This window comes from Lolium rigidum, chromosome 1 (assembly GCF_022539505.1).
Source record: "Lolium rigidum isolate FL_2022 chromosome 1, APGP_CSIRO_Lrig_0.1, whole genome shotgun sequence".
Classification (NCBI taxonomy): Eukaryota; Viridiplantae; Streptophyta; class Magnoliopsida; order Poales; family Poaceae; genus Lolium; species Lolium rigidum.
Window position 1 is genome coordinate 319,964,262 of NC_061508.1, and position 18,449 is coordinate 319,982,710.

At 51.2% G+C, this 18,449-nt stretch overlaps 1 protein-coding gene across 1 annotated transcript; it reads right to left on the minus strand.

Annotated features, from left to right (window-relative positions):
* Positions 1–13,758: 13,758 nt before the first annotated feature.
* On the minus strand, positions 13,759–17,183 carry LOC124684259 (peroxidase 16-like). Its single transcript, XM_047218609.1, has 4 exons — positions 16,698–17,183; positions 16,431–16,616; positions 15,235–15,400; positions 13,759–14,454 (listed from the first exon to the last, which is right to left on the minus strand). Exons 1-4 carry the CDS (start codon positions 16,947–16,949, stop codon positions 14,045–14,047), a joined length of 1,014 nt encoding a protein of 337 aa, XP_047074565.1. The 5' UTR covers positions 16,950–17,183; the 3' UTR covers positions 13,759–14,044.
* Positions 17,184–18,449: the final 1,266 nt, after the last annotated feature.

Genomic DNA, 18,449 nt, shown 5'->3' on the forward strand with positions numbered 1-18,449 from the left:
AACTACATCCTTAGATATAGAATCAATGTTTTATCCCTAGTGGCAACAACACATCCACAACCTTAGAACTTTGTGTCACTCGTCCTGCATTTAATGGAGGCATGAACCCACTATCGAGCATAAATACTCCCTCTGGAGTTAAGAGTACAAACTTGGCCAGAGCCTCTACTAATAACGGAGAGCATGCAAGATCATAAACAACACATAAACAATAGATTGATAATCACCATAATCATAGTACTCTCTATCCATCGGATCCCGACAAACACAACATATAGAATTACGTATAGATGATCTTGATCATGTTAGGCAGCTCATAAGATCCAACAATGAAGCACAACAAGGAGAAGACGACCATCTAGCTACTGCTATGGACCCATGGTCCAGGGGTGAACTACTCACTCATCACTCCGGAGGCGATCATGGCGATGAAGAGTCCTCCGGGAGATGAATCCCCTCTCCGCGCAGGTGCCGGAGGCGATCTCCCCGAATCCCCCGAGATGGGATCCGCGGCGGCGGCGTCTCCGGAAGGTTTTCCGTATCGTGGCTCTCTCGTGACCGGGGGTTTCGCGACGGAGACTTTAAGTAGGCGGAAGGGCAACGCGGGGGGCCACACGAGGTGCCCGGGGGTAGGGCCGCGCGGCCGTGGCCCGGGCCGCGCCGCCCTGTCCCCCGGCTGCCTCGTGGCCCCACTTCGTTATCTCTTCGGTCTTCCGGAAGCTTCGTGCAAAAATAGGACCCGGGCGAAAGTTTCGTCCAATTCCGAGAATATTTCCTTACTAGGATTTCGAAACCAAAAACAGCGAAAAACAAAGAATCGGCTCTTCGGCATCTTGTTAATAGGTTAGTTCCGTAAAATGCATAAATATGACATATAATGTGCATAAAACATGTAGGTATCATCAATAAAGTAGCATGGAACATAAGAAATTATCGATACGTTGGAGACGTATCAGTCAACGATCTGAAGAACGACCCGGAGGCAGGATACAAGCGAGCCCGGAAGCACCGCCCGCGCGGCAAAGGAGGCAAGGGCAAGAACAAGGACAAAGAGGAGGACAGCTTCCGAGGCCATGGATGAGGATGACGCTTCGCCGGAGCCCAAGGAGGGTACCGCAGCCAACAAGTCCAACCCCTTTGGAAAGAAGAGTGTCGGAACTTACCACACCTTCCTCGGCACCCCAACTGTCCGCGCGAAAAAATCGGCGCTCCGGATCTTGAACGCCACAGCTTCCGGCCGTGCCGCAGCATGTCAAGTGGTCGGAGAAAGCCTGTACCTTTGACAGGTCGGATCACCCGGCCGTCATCCCCAAAAAGTGCTACGCTCTGGTTGTGAGTCCCCGCATAGACGGTTATGACTTTTCCAAATGTCTTATGGACGGAGGAGCTAGCCTGAACATCATGTACCTGGAGACCCTGGAGAAGATGAACCTCACCAAGGAACAGCTCAATCACAGCACCACTGAATTTCATGGTGTGGTTCCGGGTAAGAAGGCAAACTCTCTGGGCAGCATCAAACTTCCCGTGGCCTTCGGCAATGTGAACAACTATCGAGAAGAGATGATCACGTTCGAAGTGGTGCCCTTCAAAAGCTCCTACCACGTGATCTTCGGCAGGCCCACCTACCACAAGTTCCACGCCAGGGCATGCTACATCTACAACAAGCTCAAGATTCCGGGTCCTAACGGTTGGATCACCGTGTCCGGAGACTACAAGAAAGCTAGGGACTGCGAGGAAGGCGAAGCCGCCTTTGCAGAATCCGTCATATCTGGAGAAGAGCTGCAAGGCTACAGAGCCGCGGTGGATCCGACTGAGATGCAGACCACCAAGAAGCAGATCTCCGAGCAGAAGACCTCGTTCAAGGCCGCGATAGAAACCAAGAAGCATGACCTCATTGAAGGTGACAACTCCAAGCAGGTTTCAGTCGGAGCCAACATGGATCCCAAATAGGAAAGCACACTCGTCGAGTTCCTCGCAGCTAACATGGATATCTTCGCATGGCAACCTTCTGACATGTCCGGAGTACCAAGGGAACTCGCCGAGCACTACCTCAACATAAATCCGGGTGCCAAACCGGTGAAGCAAGCTATGCGACGCTTTGGAGACAAGAAGCGCCGCGCCATAGGAATGGAATTAGCAAAGTTACTAGAGGCGGGTTTTGTAGTAGAAGTTATCCATACTGATTGGGTCGCAAACCCCGTGCTTGTACCCAAAAAGAATTCTGAAATACTAAGAATGTGCATCGATTACTCCGGCGTGAATAAGCATTGTCCGAAAGATCCGTTCCCTTTGCCGCGCATTGACCAAGTCATTGATTCGACGGCAGGGCGGAACTTCGTGTTTTCTTGACGCATATTCCGGTATCATCGGATCTTGATGAAGGAGTCTCGACTCAAAAAGCGACCTCTTTCATCACACCCTTTGGCACATACTCGCTATGTTACCATGCCCTTTGGCTTGAAAAACGCAGTGCCACATACCAACGTACGATGCAAGCGGTGCTCGAAGGACCAAATCGGCCGAAACGTGCACGCTACGTCGACGACATCGCGGTCATGACCCGAAAGGGATCCGACCTGCTGAGCGACCTTAAGGAAACCTTTGATAATCTCCGACGGTACAAGATGATGTTAAATCCGCTAAAGTGCGTCTTTGGCGTACCAGCTGGAAAACTCCTTGGCTTCATTGTTTCTCACAGGGGAATCGAAGTTAACCCGGAAAAAATCAAGGCTATCCTAAACATCAAAAGGCCAACTTGTCTCAAAGATGTGCAACGATTAACCGGTTGCGTTGCAGCAATCAGAAGATTTGTTAGCCGTCTTGGCGAGAAAGCCCTACCTCTATACAAGCTGCTGAAGAAAACAGAAAAATTTGTCTGGGATGAGGCAGCAGATAAAGCACTTCAGGAGTTGAAGAACATACTCTCCTCCCCACCTATATTGGCAGCTTCAGCTGAGTCAGAGCCTGTGCTCCTCTACATAGCGGCTACCAACAAAGTTATCAACCTCGTAATCGTAGTGGTGCGAAAGGAAGAAGGATTTGAGCACGGAGTCCAAAGGCCTGTCTATTACATTAGCGAAGTCCTGACGGAATCCAAGCAGAGATACCCTCACTTTCAGAAGCTAGCATACGGAGTTTTCCTAGGCAGCCGGAAGCTGAGACACTACTTCCAGGAGCACCCAATGATAGTGGTGAGCAAGGCTCCCCGGCAACAATCATCAACAACTCCGACGCAACAGACGCGTAGCAAAATGGGGCATCGAATTATCCGCCTTTGACATCAACTACGAAGCCCGAACCGCAATCAAGTCTCAAGTTCAAGCGGATTTCATCGCGGATTGGACTGAAGCACCGGAGGGCACACCTGTGCTCGAACCTCGAAGCTTGGGTCATGCACTTTGACGCGATCCAAGCAACATCAAGGCTCGGGGCCGGAGTTACCCCGAAGTCACCTACCGGAGAAGAACCGCAAGACGTTCGCAGATTCACTTCGAAGCAACCAACAATATGGCGGAATACGAGGCTCTACTACACGGTCTACGCATCGCTAAGGAAATTGGGATCAAGCACATCATATGCTGCGGAGATTCCGACCCGGTGGCACAACAAGTAGCCGGAACTCCGGAACGCCGAAACTCCGTCATGGCGGCTTACGGAGACGAAGTTGACGAGATCGCCAAATGCTTCCTCGGATACGAAGTCAAGTACGTCGTGAGAGACGCTAACACGGCAGCAGATATGCTGTCCAAGCTCGGATCCGGCCGAAAACCAATTCCGCCCGGAATTTTCCTTGAGCATCCGCGAGTACCCTCGTGAAGGGTGCAAACCCGGAAAATCCTGATCCGGCGTTCTCCGGCTAAGGAAGTGATGGCAGTCATTCCGGCCTGGACTCAGCCGTTCTTGGATTACCTCATTGATCAAAAGTTGCCGGAGGACGAGGTCCACGCACGACGTATCATTAGACGAGCAAGATCCTACACAATTGTTGATGGACAGCTCTACAAACGAAGTGCAAACGGGGTATTTCTCAAATGCGTCTCTAGTCAAGATGGCATTGAAATCCTCCGAGAGATCCACGCAGGGATTGTGGGCATCATGCCGCCCCCGAGTCCCTCGTTGCAAAAGCTTTTCGGTTAGGATTTTACCGGCTAACAGACTAAAGAAGACGCCGACAAGCCGGTGAAAACTTGCCGAGGTTGTCGGCACTACGCTACTCAACCAAACGCTCCAAGCACAAGAGCTGAAGACCATACCTATCACCCGGCCGTTTGCGGTCCGGGGGCTCGATATGGTTCGTAAGTTAAAGAAATCATCTCCCGGTGGTCATGAATACCTCCCGGTCGCTATTGACAAGTTCGAGCAAGTGGATCGAGGCAAAGCCGGTGAGAAAAGCCGATGGTGCTACGGCACCGAAATTTGTTTGCAGCCTCGTGACGAGATTCGGCATCCCACACAAAGATAATCACAGATAACGGCACAAACTTTGTGCAGGGAGAACTCAAGGATTACTGCGATGAAGTTGGGATCCGGCTTGACCTTGCATCTGTGGCCCATCCACAATCTAATGGTCAGGTCGAACGAGCCAATGGCCTTATATTAGCCGGAATCAAACCTCGCCTTGAAGAACCGCTGCGCCGCGCAGCCGGAGCTTGGGCAGATGAGCTAGACTTTGTTCTGTGGAGTTTACGAACTACCCCTAACAGATCAACAGGATTTACTCCTTTCTTCCTGGTATATGGATCCGAAGCTGTGCTCCCACCGACATCATCCATGATTCACCGCGAGTTTCCGCCTACGATGAAGAAACTGCTGACGAGGCTCGACAGCTATCGGTGGACCTGATCGAAGAAGCTCGGAATTTAGCAGACCAACGCTCCACCATTTACCAGCAAAAGCTCCGACGCTATCATAGCCGTCGAGTTCGGAACCGCTCGTTCATGGTCGGAGACTTAGTCCTCCGCCTTCGCCAGGTGAAAGATCACAAGTTGCAATCTCCATGGGAAGGACCTTTTGTCATCAGCAAAGTACTACACAACGGATCCTACTATCTCGTTGATTTCCGGGAGCTAAAGGATAGACCTGCTAACTGGCATCGGAAACGAAAACGAGAAGATCCGGGTGACATATATGATGAAACAGATCGTCCCTGGAACATAGCACAGCCTACGTCCTTTCCACACTTAGCGCTTTACGCATTACATACCTTGTAATATCTATGATACATGATCAATGAAATAAAGCTTTTGGTTCACTCTTAGAGTCATTTACCTCCTTTAATTTTTCATTTCTGGATCGTGTATGTTTTTTCCGACTAAAACCGCAGAGCTGGATCTTTCCGCCTAGGCGTGTATGAAAGTTGTGATTTCTCAAAATCGTCCTTTAGGACGTAAGCTTAAGTTTTCTGATGGAAATTTTTTCTGTTGCAAACTCGTGGATTCCTAGTAGCGACTTCCGGCACCTCGGCTGGGGGCTTGTTTCCGCGGTTATGGACGGATTGCCGTTGGGCTTCATCGCCGCAGGCGAGCGTTTCCGGCTAAAGGTTTTCCGGCTCGTGGAAGGTCAAGCGAGTAAGCCGGAAAACATAGAAATCAGCACTTGCTTTCCAACAAAACGAAACATGCAAATAATATTAAAACGGATAGCAGGATAAGTGTTTTCCGCCCGCACATAACATGTTTTCGCCCCTATCTAACTTAATAATTTAAGTTATTACAAACCCTCTTCGGGGCCAAAATGATGCAACTGTGTTTCATTGTTCAAACAGGAACTCTACTCGGAGCTCTCCTCTTCAGATTCCTGATAGGCGGAGCCATCGCCGTCGCTGTTGTCGGAGCTGGCCTCGGAGCCGTTACCAGAACTTCCTCCGGAATGTTCGAGGCTTGACCCGGAACCCTCCGCGTAATACTCCGGCTCGCCTTCCTCCTCCTCTGCATCGGAAAACCCTTTGGGCAAAGCATGCTTGTTGTACCAGAACAAGTGATTCACTCGCCGGACGAACAACTGCTCGTACCCTTGAGTTTCTGCAAGGATGGCACCCATGTCGGAACCCTTTGGAGCTCCGCGTGCGACATCCGCAAAGTTCAGTGCAGGAAAGTGAGCCTTGCAGGTGGCTAAGACCAGGGAGGCAACTCCGCGCGCGGAAGATTTCTGCCAGTCCTTAATGAAGTCCGGCACCAGTTCCATCAGTTGGGTCATTGTGTCGATCACAGAGGTTTTGGCCTTCTTCAGAGACAGGGTCTTGGCAATTCCGCGACAGGCTTCAAACAGCCCGCCAATAGATTTGTGCGCTTCTTCGTATGCCTCCGTCCTCTTCAGGTTTGATTCTTTTGACCATTCAAAGCCGAGGCTTGCTGTGAAAAAAGGAGGTTCAGTTCCGTTAGAAAGAAAGCTTACAAGGTAGTCGGAGCAACGACACGGAAAACGCTTACGGAAGATAAGTTTGTCAATGGCCTCCGCCTCCGCTTCCTGAACTTTGTTCTTGGAAATCACGGAAATCACGCGGCCCTGGCTTTTCTCCAGTTTTTCATTCAGCTCCGTCAGGTCACGGGCATGTTTTTCGGACAGCTCTTTCCTCGCTTGATTCTCCTGGGAAGCGGATTTCTTCACAAAGTTCTTGAGGGATTCGTTCTCTGCCTCAAGCACCTGGACCTTGGCGGATAGCTCGTCAAACTTGGAGTGCTTGGCAGTCTCTTCTGAAGGTAGAAAAATTGCACAAATTATGCATCCTGAACAAATATATCAGCACAAAAAATAAAAACCCGGATATCGTACGCTGAAGGCGGGACTCAAGCAGCCGGATAGCTTGTTGGCTATTTTCCGCGTCCTGGCGCAGCCCCTCGATCTCCGTAATTTGCTCCAGCACGTGCACGCGCAGGTCTTCGTGCAATTTCCGCGTGGTCTGCGAAGCAGCAAGGAGTTAGTCGGATATTTCAAATCTTGGGGGCTAGCGAGGAATTCAAAGTCTTGGTACAAAATTTTTAAATTTCCGCCTAAGGTACATTTTGGGAAAGCATCGGCTAATACATGTTACACGGAAATATATCACCCAATGCTTGGGGGCTAGTATTACCTCGCCGCACTTCCCCGTGCTTGGCGAAAAACTCCTTCAGGCTGTCCTCCGTGTCGGCGAGTTCACGCACCTCCTCGTCCGGCTTTCCCCACACTTTGTTCGAGCATGTCGGAAACTTCCGCGTGACGCTGTGCAAGGGTAAGCTTTTGAAGGGACGGAGTTGGTTGGAGGTGGACTCGAGTCGCGTTGGTAACTTGAAGGAGCTTTGCCTTTTGCTCCTGTTCTTCTCCTGTGGGCCCCGCGAAAGCGGAGCTTGGCTGATCTGACGGAGGAACGGGTGAGGAGGTCCCCTTGGCGGAGTCGCCATGATGGGCGGGATCTTCAGGAAGATCATCAACGTTGATGACATCTTTCGGATCCGGCTTGGAGGCGGATGAAGCCTTGGGCGGAACTTCAACCTCGGGAGTAACAGGAATAGAAGCCGGAGATGGCTTGGCCTTTTTCTTCGGGGCCCTTGGGGCCTTGGGGGGCTGGCTTCCGGAGCTTCGGAAAAAACATAAATGTATAAGTAAGAGTTTGAGCATGAAACCAGAACTTGGATCTCGGAAATAGGCGCTTACCCGGAAGGCTTGAAGAAATGCTGGATGTCAGGTTGCCCCTTGTTGCTGGTATTAATCAGTGCAAGGCGCTTCTTTTCCGCCTCCGCTCTTCGGGTAGCAGCAGTGCTAGGCACTTCGCGGGCGCGTTTCGCATGGGGGCTGGAAGGAGCGGCCTTCTTCCTCTTCGCGGGGCGGGAAGCCTCGGGAGCTTCCGCCTCCGACGCGGCCTCCGGATCCGTGTTGCCGGTGGAAGGAACCCGGAGAAGAGTTCCGAGTTCGTTTTCTTCGAGCGCTTCGAGCTGATACAGATTTTAACACTTAGGCAAAAATTTGAATGCGAAGAAAAACAAGAGATTACAGTCAAAGCCGACGTACCGCGGTTCCGGAACCATTCATGTGGATATCCTTGTTGCACACGTGAACATGTTCACGCGGAATTTTGATGAGGACCCGGATTCTCTTGTCGAGGGCGTCGGCGGAGAGACTGTCTTTTGTGACACGCATTGGGTCATCGCGCCCTGTGTACTGGAACATCAAGCGGTCCCTGTGTTGAAGCGGTTGGATCCGCTTGGTGAACCAAGAAAGGGTCAAGTCCTTCCCCGTCAACCCCTCCTCCGTCAGTTTACAGATCCGCCTAACGGCGCGCGTGAGTTGGAGTGACTCGGAGAGGTGGGGGCAATGCGACCATGTCGGAAGCTCGGTGGCGGGGCAGTTCTTGAACGGTGGCAACTTTCTTACGTTCGCGGGGTCGGAAATGTCCTTCAAGTAGAAGAAACCTCCGGACCAGTACCGCGCAGATTCGTGGCGGTCGGTGTGGGGATAGACGCGGCCCGGCGAATCATGAAGGTGATGGTTCCGCATGTCGCCAGCTCGTAGGACCGCCGGATCCTCTCCTTCTTGATAGTGAAATAGTATTGAAACAGGGAGAGCTCGGGAATTACCCGGAGATGGCCTTCGCAGAGAGTGACGTGATTGCTGATCGCAAGCACGCTGTTCGGAGAGATGTTGTGGGGCTGGAGCCCATAAGCCTTCAGGATCTCTAGGAAGAAGTCTGAAGGCGGAAATGAGAAGCCTCGCTCCACCAACGCTTTCGTCAGCACCATCTCGTTGTCTTGAGGGGCCGGAGCTAAGGCATTCGGAGTCGTCCTCCAACTTCCGGGTTGCAAGAACCCTTCTCCCTCCAAGTTCTCGCAGCTCAATATCCGTGGTGGTGCAAGGCCACCATTTCCCTCCGGATTCCGAATCTCGCTGGCGGGCTTTGGATTTCTTGGCAGCAATTTCTTCCGTTTTCTTCTCCGCCTCGGAGGTTTTTTCCGGGACAGCTGAGGTGCCCTCGGTGTCCTTGCCGGAATCCTTAATGGGATCCAGTTGGACTGGGACGAAGAGAGGCGGAGCGGAAGAAATGGGCGTCGCCATGATCGGCTCACTGGTAGGAGGCGGAGTCGTGGAAGACATCTGAAGATGTAAGAAGATCGCGGAAAAAACGTTCTTTAGTCGGAACCGGCATTGTCTTCTCCAAATTCATCCCTACCGATAACGGCGCAAGAGCACAGTTCGAGAACTCACCGTAATGGCTTCTACGGTGGTCGAAGTCGCCGGCGACGAAGATTCCTCGCGGAGGCTCGCTGATGTTAAGAACAGGATGAACTCGATGCGGCGGCGCAGCAGTTCCGACGACGCTCCGGCGAAGTTCCGGCGCGGCGGAGAAGGAGCTCCAGGCGGCGCTCGGCAGAGAGGTGAAGAGGGGGGTGAATGAGGGTTGAGATGTTGACGGCGGATATTTATAGGCCGGGGGGATGAGATTCGCGCTTCGCATCCTGTGGTCGGAACGCAAGCGTCGCGCCGTTGGATGCGTGACACGTGTCTCAAACCCTAACGGTAAAACTGGCTAGAGATAAGTTACCGCACAAACCGCGCGAAAATGGCGCCAGAATTGGCGGAACCGTTTGAGTTTGTTAAGACTCCGGGTAAAAGCGTGAAGATAAGCAATTCACATTCGCAAGCAGGGGAGTAACCCGGAGACATGTTTTAAGGCTGTCGATGGATGAAGTCCCGCAGAATGGGAAATCTTCCGACTTATGGTTGGAAGAAGGAAGATATGAAGTTGGAGTTCTTCAACTTTCACCGCGTTACCATCAATGCCGGAGATCAAAAGGTGCAAGCATGGCGGAAGCTGCAGGAGAAACTCGGAGAACTCTGGGGGCTACTGTTGTGGGTATACTTCATGGGTGTACCATCGACAGTGCCTAGATCCGGCAAGCGCAGGTGGCCCATAGACGGTGATGGTGGCATGTGGCCCATCGGGCGGCCCAGTTGCTGTTGATCATGAAGGATGAAGTCCGGCCCAGGATCAGATAGCCGGATCCGCACCGACCTTTGGAGGAACCCGGATCCGTGGAGGCCCATGAGGAACCCGGATCCAATACGACGTATAGGGAAGGCGGATCCTTGACGTACACGGCAAGATAATGTAACGTAGACTAGGCAATCTGTAATCCGGCTAGGACTCTCCGTGTAAACCCTAGATCTGTGCGCTTTTATAAGCCAGATCCCGGGAGCCCTAGAGGCACAACCACAACCATTGTAACAACGCGCAAGCGCCCAGATAATTCCAGACAAGCGGCAGTAGGCCCCGTCATCGTGCGGTGTGTTCCGAAGCTGGGTAACTCGCGTACCACCGTCCCGTGTGCACTCCGCCCAATGGCCCCTACTTCTTCTCCCCCTCGTGAGGATCCCTCCTCCGAGGTATCGTCGATTAGGCAACGACAAACAGTAAAAGCAGTAGAATGTATTCAGATGTAAAAGAATGGACCGGGGTCCACAGTTCACTAGAGGTGTCTCTCCAATAAGATAACTAGCATGCTGGGTGAACAAATTACAGGCGAGCAATTGACAAATAAAAATTCAATACATATCAACGATGATTACTATGTGATTTAATCAGGGCATTACGACAAAGTACATAGACCGCTATCCAGACATGCATCTATGCCTAAATAATCCACCTTCAGAGTTATCATCCGAACCCCTTCCGGTATTAAGTTGTAAACAACAGATAATTGCATTAAGTATGGTGCGTAATGTAATCAACACAAATATCCTTAGACAAAGCATCAATGTTTTATCCCTAGTAGCAACAAGACATCCACAACCTTAAAACTTTCGTCACCGTCCTGCATTAAATGGAGGCATGAACCCACTATCGAGCATAATTACTCCCTCTTGGAGTTACAAGTATCAACTTGGCCGGAGCCTCTACTAGCAACGGAGAGCATGCAAGAACATAAACAACACATATATGATAGATTGATAATCAACTTAACATAATATTCTCTATTCATCGGATCTCGCCAAACACAACATGTAGCATTACAAATAGATGATCTTGATCATGTTAGGCAGCTCACAAGATCTAATACAATGAAAGCACAAGCGGAGAAGACAACCATCTAGCTATCGCTATGGACCCATAGTCCAAGGATGAACTACTCACGCATCAATCCGGAGGCGGGCATGATGATGTAGAGCCCCTCCGGTGATGATTCCCTCTCCGGCAGGGTGCCGGAGGCGATCTCCTGAATCCCCCGAGATGGGATTCGCGACGGCGGCGTCTTTGGAAGGTTTTCCGTATCGTGGCTCTCGGTACAGGGGGTTTCGCGACGGAGGCTTTAAGTAGGCGGAAGGGTAGGTCAAAGGGCGTCACGGGGGGCCCACACACTAGGCCGGCGCGGCCAGGGCCTGGGCCGCGCCGCCCTGGTGTGTCCCCACCTTGTGGCCCCACTTCGTCTCCCTTTCGGTCTTCTGGAAGCTTCGTGTAAAAATACGCCCCTGGGCGTTGATTTCGTCCAATTCCGAGAATATTTCCTTACTAGGATTTCTGAAATCAAAAACAGTAGAAAACAGCAACTGGCGCTTCGGCATCTTTTTAATAGGTTAGTGCCGGAAAATGTATAATAATGCTGTAAAGTATGTATAAAACATTCAAGTAATGTAATAAAAGTAGCATGTAACATAAGAAATTATAGATACGTTTGAGACGTATCAATCGCAACCAATGTGCGTTCAGTCGCAAACGTTGTATCCACGACAACTTCATGTTGGTCCAACAAACAGCTAGATTCCTACATCGGGAGAAGGAACCGCGAGTGATGCTCAAGCTGGACATTGCTCGCGCCTTCGACTCCGTCTCTTGGGGTTTCCTTATGGAGATCCTCCGCAAGTTAGGGTTTGGACCAAGGTTCCGCGAACTGGTGTCCATCCTCCTATCCACTGCGAGTACTAGGGTGTTGCTCAATGGCAAGCCAGGCCCCCCGATTTGGCATCGAAGAGGCCTGAGACAGGGGGGTCCCCTGTCGCCAGCGCTGTTTGTTCTGATGATGAACTCGCTCGACAAGTTGTTGGCTAAGTCGATTGAGCTAGGGGTTCTGAGACGCTTTGCGTGGCGGGACTTAGTGATGTCGGTGTCACTCTATGCGGATGACGTGGTGATTTTCTGCCACCCAGATGAGACGGAACTGCGTGATGTGCGTCCTGGAGCTCTTTGGACATGCATCCGGGTTGCGCACCAACTTTGCTAAATGCTCTGTATCCCCGATCGCTTGTTCGGATGTTGAGGCCGCTGGCACTGCTGATCTCATGGAGTGCCAGCTAGCGCCGTTCCCAGTGAGATACCTTGGCATCCCGTTGTCTATCAGGAAGATGACGGCTGCAGCATTCCAGCCCCTGATAGACCGACTGGCTGAAAAACTACCTACCTGGAAGGCATCGATGATGCCCAGAGCGGGGCGCTTGGCCCTAATCCACTGGGTTCTCGCAACGACCCCGTTACACCAGCTGATGGTTCTGAGCCTCCATAAGAAAGCACTAAAGCAGGTCAACAAAATCTTGCGAGGATTCCTATGGACTAGTAGAGCTGATGCTAACGGTGGACATTTTCTCGTCAACTGGGCGTGGGTGTGTAGGCCGCTGCGGCTGGGGCGGGGGGGCAGGGAATCCTAGACCTCGCACGCACCGCCATCAGCCTCATGGTGAGGTGGATCTGGAGGATGCGCACTGACCCCCTGCAACCATGGCGCGGCTGGACATGTATTTCTCTAGGTTGGAGCTGGATGTCTTTGCAACCTCTACCTCCATGTTGGTCGGCAACGGGGAAGCGGCCCCCTTCTGGGAGGACAGGTGGTTGATGGCAAGTCCATCAAGGAGATGGCGCCTCAGGTGTATGCTTTGATGCCGAAGCGCCGGCGCAAGGCGCATATGGTCCGTGAGGCGTTGGTTGAACGCACCTGGATCCCCAACATAGTAGGAGTACTGAGCGCCCTTGCACTGTGGCAGTACATACAGTTGTGGGGCCGGCTCAGGGACACCCAACTATCTGCGGACCCGGATAGGCTGGTTTCGCGTTGGACGACGGATGGCCAATACTCAGATGGATCCTGCTATGACACCCTCTTCCAGGGGGCGATCATCTCAGGGTCCTGGAAGCTTAACTTGAAATCCTGGGCGCCGCCTAGGGTGAAGTTCTTCGTTTGGTTGGCATGCCTCGACAGATGTTGGGCAGGTGAAAGGCTGGCACGGCGCGGTCTTCCGCACACGCCTAGATGTCCGCTATGCGACCAGTCTGTGCAGAACATGAGCCATCTCATGATGCTCCTTCTCCATGACGGTTTGGTTTGAGGTCCTGTCGTGGATCCAATCCACCTTAGGCCCTCCCACGGCCGAGGGTGACTTCACGGAGTGGTGGTCGCTGGTGGTGCGGACCACCCCTCCTCAACTGCGTAAGGGCACTTCGTCGATTATCATGCTTACGGCATGGTGGATTTGGAAACACCGAAACACGGCGGTCTTCGAGAACGCATGGCCTTCGGTGACATCCTTGTTCAACGACATCGTGGCCGAGGTGCGGCTATGGGCGGACGCGGTTGCCCGGGGTGTGCGCCATTTACTCCCCTAGTTTAGACTTTTTTGTTCTTTTTTTGGGTCGAGTTGTACGGCGTGTTGTGTCCGCCCTTAGACTTGTACATAAACTCTTATTTTTCTATCAATGCACCGAAACGCAAGGCTTTTACATTTTCGCGAAAAAGATAAATTCAACTTGGTATGCACATCCTTTGTTCTGCAACATGAATCGTCTTCAAAAAATGATGGGATATGGGATATACTTGATTAACTGGACCAATTTACACCGATGTAAGTGTACCTCCTATCACATGGCATGCCCTGCAGATATGCTAAGGTACTACTATTGATGGCACTATGTGCCGCTTCTTATTACACCATGAAGAAAAGAATCGGGAGGGAATAAATTTTGCTGTGATTCACCCACCATGTGAGCATATGGGCAAGGAGAAAGATGAGAGACAGAATTGACCGATCGATTTACCCCCTCTACTGAATGTACGTGTGATGCTGCGGCTACCTAGCAGCAGAGTGGAAGTAACTAGTTGACCTTGGTGCAGACCCGTCTGATCTCGCCGTCGGAGCTCGTCTTGACCCCGATGCGTCCGAGCTTGGCCATGGCGGCGACGAAGGCGTCGAAGAAGGCGGTCTGGTTGGCGGCGAAGTAGTTGACGGTGCTCCTGGAGCGGCGGTCGGCGAAGAGCACCTGGTCCGACGACAGCAGGCCCTTCTGTTGCTGCAGCGTCTGGTAGTAGCCATTGTCGAACCGGAGCGGCGTGGCGGCGTCGAGCATCGCCACCGTGGTCGGGCTGTAGTTGAGAGGGCACGTCCCCCGCATCTGCCGCAGGAAGGCGAGGTTCATCGGCGGGCTGTACTGCGGCTTGGCGCCCTTGAACGCGTACAGCCGCCGCACGAACTTGTCGCAGTGCGTCACGCCGATTGTGTGCCCACCTGCACGCACCGCAGATTGTTAGTCGAGCCGTCGGTGTAAACTGTGTAAACATGTGAGATGTTGTCGTCGGCACCCAGCAGTGTCATTGTGACGGCCAGAAGGATCGTGTGTACTCTCTCCGTCCACAAATAAGTGTACATCTAGGTTTTTGGATAAGTCAAACTTGTTTAATTTTGACCAATTTATTATCAAAAATTATACGCATATGTGACAATAGATTACTATATTATGAAACTACATTTCAAGGTGGATCTAGTGATACTAATCTAGTGTCATAAATGCTGCTACTTTTTCCTAAAAAGATGGTCAAATGTAATAACGTTTGACTTATCAAAAAACCTAGATGTACACTTATTTGTGGACGGAGGGAGTAACACAGTAGCCAACACAGTGACCTGGATTTATGGGTCTGACGAGGAAATTGTGTGCAGCATGTACCCGGCGCCAGGGTGGAAAGCGCGTGCGTTTCTACAGAGCAGCAGTTATTCATTTGGTGGCAGTGACTTGTATATATGTGTGATCACTAATCAGATTGAACACTTGGGGTAATGACGGGGATAGCAGATTAGAGGAGAAGTGATGAGCGCCCTCACGGCGCCGCTTCCACCCATTCCGCCCCACTTTGGTGGCAATGGACTTGCTAACCACCGGTCCAACCAGTTAACTGTATCTGTCTAGCTGGCTGAGCTCTAGCAATCTTTCGTCTAATCATTCAGAGGGAATGTTTTGATGCGATGTTGGTGCCGGGAGAAAGAATCATCAGTTGAGAGGGTCCGAACCTGAGAGCGCGATCATGTCGGTCTGTGTGAGGCCGTTGGTGGCGAAGAGCTTGTTGAGCTGGTCCAGGTTGTTGGCCGGGCCGGGGAGGCTGTGCTTCACCACGGCCTTCGTCCCGACCTTTCCGTCCAGCCGCCCTAGCTCCACCGGGTACAACGGACCTCCCGCCTGCATCGCCAAACAAACAAATTTTCACCATTGATTAGCACATAACCTCACAGTGAGATTGTTACAGGACATAGTAAGTTTACAGGAGCAGAGTTTCCAGCACGGCGTCCAACTTGCGCGACTGGATCGACCATTGATAGATCAGTTCCGTAGCTGTACCGTCACCACAGTAGGCATAGGTACGCGGCTCATTTAAGCGGCGCCACCGCGTATACGAACTACTCCGGCGACTTGTGGCGCGCGGGAAACTGGATCCGGTCAGAAGAGGAGGCTGGTCGGAAACGGACAGCGCAGTAAACTCGCCGTATGCCCTCTGCCTCTGGAGTCTGGAGCTGGAAGACTAGTGTTAGGAGTAAATAAGGCAGTTGAGTTCCGACCAGCTGGACCCAGCTGGGAGCCTAGGACCGCGCCCATCGATCTCAGGACAGATTTTAGCGCCAAAAAGGTCTCAACTTTCCGATCTTTTTTACCCGAAACGAAACCAGCTAACGAAACACCGAAGAATGTCCCAAACCAAGCTTGGATATACTAGAAGTGATAAGAAGAATGTCGCAAACCAAGCTTGGAGCAGTTGTTATATCCAAGTTCGGAGTGTTAGTGCTTAATTTAGTACTACAAGCGCGTTTCAGTATACGAGTAGTTGTTTGTTGGGAGGCGCCACTTACTCGGATCCTAGCTACCACCGAGATTGCGGCGCGCGCAAATGAACTCCAGGGGCGCGTGGGTACGGAGTGTACGTGTTCCCCGGCGGAGTCAGAGGCATAATTACGCCACAGTCTCACAGCTAATAATCGAGAGTGGGCTCGCCGTGCCGGCTACGCAGAAAAACGCCAGTGATCCAGCGCCGTGGGACATGTCAGCACCATCATGGCTGTCGCCCGAGAGAGCCGCGCACGGTTTAGCGCTAATTAAACAAGGACAGGGCCCTGCTAAGTACGGCTCTGGGCGCACGCTAATCCCACGCGTGCGTGCGTCGCCATCGATCAGATCATCAGAGGCTTGACGGAATCGACCGACGGGAGTTAGGTACCTGGGAGACGACGTCGCGTGTGGCGATGGCGAGGATGTCGGCGCAGGAGACGGTGTTGGCGCAGCGGGCCTCCACGGCGGCCTTGGCGCGGGTGATGAGGTCCAGCGCGTCCGGCGACAGCGTCGTGTCCGCGCCCGCGCTGTGCTCGTCGCCGGGGCCAGAGATCAGCACCGAAGCGTCGCAGCCCTGCACGCACGCCCATATATCACCATGGATCAGCCGATTGCAAAACAGCCAAGCTCAACCAGTTGCTCGATTCGTACGTACCCTGACGAAGCAGTCGTGGAAGAAGAGGCGGAGCGTGCCGGGCGCGGCGTTGAAGGTCTCCTGCAGCTTCTGCGTCACCACGCCGCGGACCAGCGCCTCCACGTTCGGGCACGTCGACGCGTAGTAGCTCCGGCTCAGCTTCGCCTCCGACAACTGAGCCGCCGCCAGGAGCAGCACGCCGACCACCGCGGCCAGAATCAAGCTCTGCTGCCGCGGCCGCGGCCGCAGCTGCAGCCCTCCTCTCGACCTCATTGCTAGCACTATCTGGAGGAGGTATAAGAGAACCACTGATTAACAGCGGTGCTTAATCTTCTTCCTCACTTGGACTCCTCGCTCCTGCTAACTCCTCACTCTGTTAATCAGTCCGCCTGAACTTAACTGCTTGCTTGCACTTGCCGCTGCACACACGCGCTTAACTCTGTAGCTAGCTAACACCCGGCGTGACTTAATTGAGTGAGGAGAGAGAGGCGAGTGCCGGCTTATATAGATGGGAAGATGAGGTGAGCTCGCCGGGGAAGGACCGAAGGAGACTCTCAACTCTAGAGGTGGTGGAGTGTTACGAGTTGCAATGATGGAGATTGGAGAGGAAGGAGAAAGAATATTAAGGCCCCGGGCATGGGCCAGACTCACGCCCTGCTCGTCTCGGCACTAAACAAAGGCCAACGCCTACTAGCAACCGGCTGTGCCCCTCTTTGCTCGCTCACTCCTAGCTTGCTTGCCTACTCGCCTTCACCGAAAATAAGAGTGCTTCTAAACTACGATTCTACTTACTGCATGCACATAGAAAAAAAAACATTAATTTGGTCATATTTTGTGGGATATATCTCATATTTTGTCGATTAAATTAGTGGTTAAAGTTTTCGCTCGAAGTGTGTAATATCCTCTTCCAGACTTTCTCGCGTTCTGAGTTTAGTCAAAATCAAACTTTGTACAATATATCTAGAAAAAATATCAGCTTCTTATTATATTAAAATTATATGCGTTTAATATTACGAATGTTGATACGTTCCTTTTTTCTATTCTTGGTTAAATTTTATATATTTTAAGTTTATCTAAACCCAGAACGTGAGGTAATTGTGAATGTAGGAAGTAATAAACCGATACGGAGGTAGCACTTTTATATGTAGACAACTAATCTAAACTGCATTAAAAATTAATGATATCGAATATAGAAAGAATAGGGTTGCTTCATTTTCTGTGTTGTTGATGATTACAAAGTTAAGAGCATCTCTAGCCAATATATACTTCTTATAAGCAAAATCCCACTAACTGCAATTAATGTTAGTCTATCTCTACATGCAAGCCATCCACATCATCTATTTCATTAGCCAATCAAATATCCATGTCATCCTTATTAATATTTATTATTGATGTATTCTTGCATGCAAGTTATCTATGTCACCATTTTTTGATTAAAATATCGACATAGCTAATTTATAGCCATCAAATATAAAAAATAATGTGAATTAAATTTAGAATCTCAACTATTTTAACCAATTGAATATTCATACTTCTATAGACAATTCATATTACATATGTATTATACCATTTCATTTAGACAATATAATTTCTTAGAAGATTCTCGCTGCAACGCGCGGGGTATCCTTCTAGTTTCTTATAATTTAGTGGAGTAAACACACCTCCCTATTCTTTAGAAGAGTATATTTTGCTACTTTAAATTGCAGCCATTTCTAGCGGTTTGAAACAAATTCATACATATTTGATTCAAAGTAACTTGATTAAAATACTAGA